The sequence below is a fragment of the Haemaphysalis longicornis genome, unplaced genomic scaffold (assembly GCF_048455015.1).
Source record: "Haemaphysalis longicornis isolate Haplotype H1 unplaced genomic scaffold, Haemaphysalis longicornis Haplotype H1 scaffold_10, whole genome shotgun sequence".
Taxonomy (NCBI): domain Eukaryota; kingdom Metazoa; phylum Arthropoda; class Arachnida; order Ixodida; family Ixodidae; genus Haemaphysalis; species Haemaphysalis longicornis.
The window spans coordinates 69,410,653-69,414,487 of NW_027526204.1; the positions used below are offsets into that span (position 1 = coordinate 69,410,653).

A 3,835-nucleotide genomic window follows, 5' to 3' on the forward strand; every position below is an offset into this window, starting at 1 on the left:
TAAGAATGCTTTTATATTGTCACGGGATGGGTTTGCACGAGGCAAGACTCATTTACTGATACTGCCAGCCTGACTGCCAGGCCTTAGGCAGGACAGGAGTACAAATGGACAGTAACAAGGGCGCTATAGTTTACTGTATACATAAAGAACAAGAAGCACAAAAAAGGAATCCAAAACAAATTACAATACTTTACTAAAAAAACTGTTTGTGGAAACAGAAAAAGGGAAGAAAACAAAACAAAAGCGCATACCTATAGGTAAAGGTACGAGCGACACATTTTTGTGCACCAGTGTAGAAAATTTGGCTAACAACTATTTAAGGTTTAAGGAGCACAGCAAGATGACCAACATTGCCACAAAAAAACCTACAGAAAAGTATGCATTTACACATCGCAAAAAAGGGCACTCTGATGGACGTGAAAAAGAGCCTGTGCTTAGAACTACGTTTTTCAAAGCATGCTATTGTAAACACCAGATTTCTAAAGCACACAGAACACAAACCAAATAGTGGTGTGCACGGAGCATTAAAAATGGCCTGAAGCAAGAATAGTGAGATGGAAAGTTGCGTATAGAGTAGTTTCATAAACGCCTCCACAGTTGGGCAATTTATTGTACACCAAGGCAGGGAATTCCAACTTGTGATTGTTTGAGGAATGGAGCAACATTGACATACATTTGTGCGACTGGTTCCTCGCAAAATATGGCAACAGCTTAAAAATAAAAAGCATCTAGTTGTTGCTTCAAGTTCTGCCAGGCTTCCTCATCTAACCTAATCCTTTGAACCGTCAAAGTTCTCCCCATACAAATCAAAACCACACAGATAAGATGACCAACACTGCCACACCAAGAAAAAAACAGCAGACAGAAACATGCAGTAACACATTAAAAAAAAAAACGACAACTGATACACCAGAGAGCTGTCTGCATGTAGAACTACGCTTTTCACAGAATGCTATTGCAGACACCAGATTTCTACAACACAATGGACATGCATATGAAATACAGCGTTGTGTGCGAAGCAGAAATAAAGACATCGTAAGGAAGCAAGAACAGTGAAAGGGCAAGTGTGGTCAAGGGTCACTTCATGATTGCTTCCACAGTAGGGCATTCGATTGTTTGAGGAACAATACGTTAGTGTGACAGCTTCCGTGCAAAATATGGCAGCAGTGTATCAAAATAAAAGACGTCGAGTCGCCGCTTCATGCTCCGCCAGACTTCCTCATCAAACCTAATCCTTTGAACCGCCAAGACGTTCTCCCCATAAAAGACAAAATCGGCCCACGTCAACCGCGTCACACCCATCTGGCCAACTACCTGAGCAAAATACAGGTGGTCTTCTTTCAGGTGTGGATGGCGACTGGCGTCAAAAACAACACAACTGTTGGCAGAAAGCAGCTCGGGCACGTCCGCATTCTTCAGGGTGTAGGGATACTTGATTTCAACACACCCCCACGGTGGGTCTTCCAGTGGGTCAAAAACAACAGCATCCGGAGATGCGCCGAGCCAGGGGCACTGGGGGTCAACAAACAGCCCTGCACTCTGAACGTGGACGCTTCGGCCTCTTTGCTTCAAAACAGCCTCGTAGTGTCGCAGTGCCTTGCCCTCGTTGGTGATGCCGTGTCTAAAAAAGGGCTCAGAATTAGTTTATTCATTTTAAAAGTAAAATGGAGGATTTTTTGTGAATGACATTCAGTTTATAAAGCCCAATGGCAAAATAATGCTATACAAAAGGTGAATCATGCATGCATATTAGCCTGCCTCATGTGCATCAATCCTATCCTTGAAGCCTGTTATCTGATGCTGCCTCAGACCTGCTGTCTGAGCTATCACTTTTCTACCCAAAGAGTGCACTGAAGAGAATGTGCCCAATCTACTTATTACAGAAAATGCGACTTTAGTGTCAGTAACAAGTTATAAGAATGAGAAAAAAAAACGTGAATTGGGAATTAAATGGGTTATGTTATGAAGGCAAATTAAAAGTTTGGTTCATTACAAAGACTGCTTTGTCCTAATGACAAATTTTTGTCTAAAGAATTGAAGAAGTAATGGAGATATCAAAGAAACCATGTGGAGCAGTGGCGACTCCCTAGCTACTTTCCCGAAACTTTTTTATCTCTTTACACAATCTTGTGGGGCTGGTTCGGGTCTAGTGCTCAGCTTTACGGGGCTGGTTTGGGAAGAGGAACGAGCTTTTTCGAAATGGCCTCATATTGGCCATACAGTATTACTTTTTTTTAAACATACCTGGCCCGTTTGCATTTCCCCCACTCCCAAGGACCCCACTACAACCTGCTGAAGTAAAATAAAGCGCAACTCTCTCCCAAGTGTCTTGAGAACCAATGGTGTTGAAAAAACGAACCGATCGCTGTATTCATTGCATTCCATTGAACCGACCATTGCATTGCCCAATTTTTTTAGCCTGTGCTATTCATTCTGTCCAATAAATCTTGCAGAATATTGTTTGCATGATTTTCCAAAAATATGACACACTCACCTAACAGCAGGGACGTGCGACAAATCCTTTGACGAGGTGAGCCGGCCAAGTGCCCCATCGTTCCACTGGGCAGTCCGCAAAAGCACGTTGCCGAAGTTGGATGCTGTCAGACGGTAATACCTTGCCTCACGCCAGGTACTGCTGTCTCGCTGCCTTCGGGTGTCTCTCTCCAAAGCTTGTGCTTGAAAAGGTGTCAGTGTTACTTTCTGAAACAAGCAGAATTTCACATTCAATTAAAAAGAGCACACTACCATAAACAATACCTGCAGCATGTCATAGCCCTTGGGCTTGTGTACAAGTTAGCAGTTTCGGGTTCATAGATTTTTTTTACCTTGGTAATTGCCTAATGCACAACAGATTTTTTTACAGACTGGAACAGCTTGCACCAATCAATTCCCAACACTACAGCGCTAACGAACGAAAAAGAGGGAAGATTAGAGAGGTGGTGACCAACAAGACATACAGTGCGTAAATTATATTCCTGTCCTTAGCTGAACTTGAACTGATTATGCCCCTCACTTTCGTCCTACAATGCACGTTGCACCTATCAGCAAAACATTCCACACGGAGCCCCACACGGCAATGTAGGTGAAGCATTGGGATATGCCCATAATCCATGGTTTGGAAAGAACTACCTTATAAACCGAAGTATGGGTCCAGTGCGACTATAGATTCACCCTTCAACTTCAGGCGAAAAAAACAGGTCAAAGACGGCTTTATATGACCAGGGTAGATGAGACGTGTGTGCAAATTTTTCCGCCAAGTCTCCACCTATATTATCATTTTCACCGTAGAAACATGAATGCGGTCATGGCAGCCTGTTGGCGTGCAAGAGCGATCACTAATAAATATGTTCGAGGGGTGGCATGCCATCCAGCCAAAAACAACGAACCTTTAGAATGTCTCCTTGTGCACCAAGGCCGGCAGGTATTGCCCAGCAGTTGCTACCGTTGAATGGCCTCAGGCCATCAGCAGGCTCCCCCGGCTTGAACTGGACAGGCACCTCCAACTCGGCACACAGCAGCGCATCGAAGCCGAAGGGGACAAGTGGTTGCTGGTATGACAAGGGAGAGCGGACCAGCACATTACCGCATTTCGCAGTGCACACTCCTGCACGATTTACTGCTGCCAGCACCTTCACTAAAGCTGTCTCTCCGTCCAAGGCTCGCAGGCCATCTGCAAGTTTTGTAATTGCCTTGCGTTTCTGGTCGACACTTCGCTCCGATGCCTTACTTAGGTCCAAACGGGACAACAAAGGCATGTCCTGGCCATCTTCACCGACTCTCCGCCAGTCCAGATCTTGCACAGTGCACCCTTTGATGGCTTCACCCCTCGGCCTTC

At 44.8% G+C, this 3,835-nt stretch overlaps 1 protein-coding gene across 1 annotated transcript; it reads right to left on the bottom strand.

Moving 5' to 3' along the window:
- LOC144158694 (uncharacterized) lies at positions 1–3,835 on the bottom strand. Its single transcript, XM_077689750.1, has 3 exons — positions 3,387–3,835; positions 2,495–2,700; positions 1–1,621 (listed from the first exon to the last, which is right to left on the bottom strand). The coding sequence occupies exons 1-3, from the start codon at positions 3,753–3,755 to the stop codon at positions 1,132–1,134; spliced, it is 1,065 nt and encodes a 354-aa protein (XP_077545876.1). The 5' UTR covers positions 3,756–3,835; the 3' UTR covers positions 1–1,131.

Coding starts and splice junctions, on each gene's coding strand:
- LOC144158694 (XM_077689750.1), bottom strand. CDS start 3,755: ATGCCTTTGTTGTCCCGTTTGGACCTAAGTAAGGCATCGGAGCGAAGT. Junction 2,701..3,386: donor CACAAGGAGACATTCTAAAG/GTTCGTTGTTTT, acceptor TGCTTGTTTCAG/AAAGTAACACTGACACCTTT. Junction 1,622..2,494: donor TCGCACGTCCCTGCTGTTAG/GTGAGTGTGTCA, acceptor GCCCTTTTTTAG/ACACGGCATCACCAACGAGG.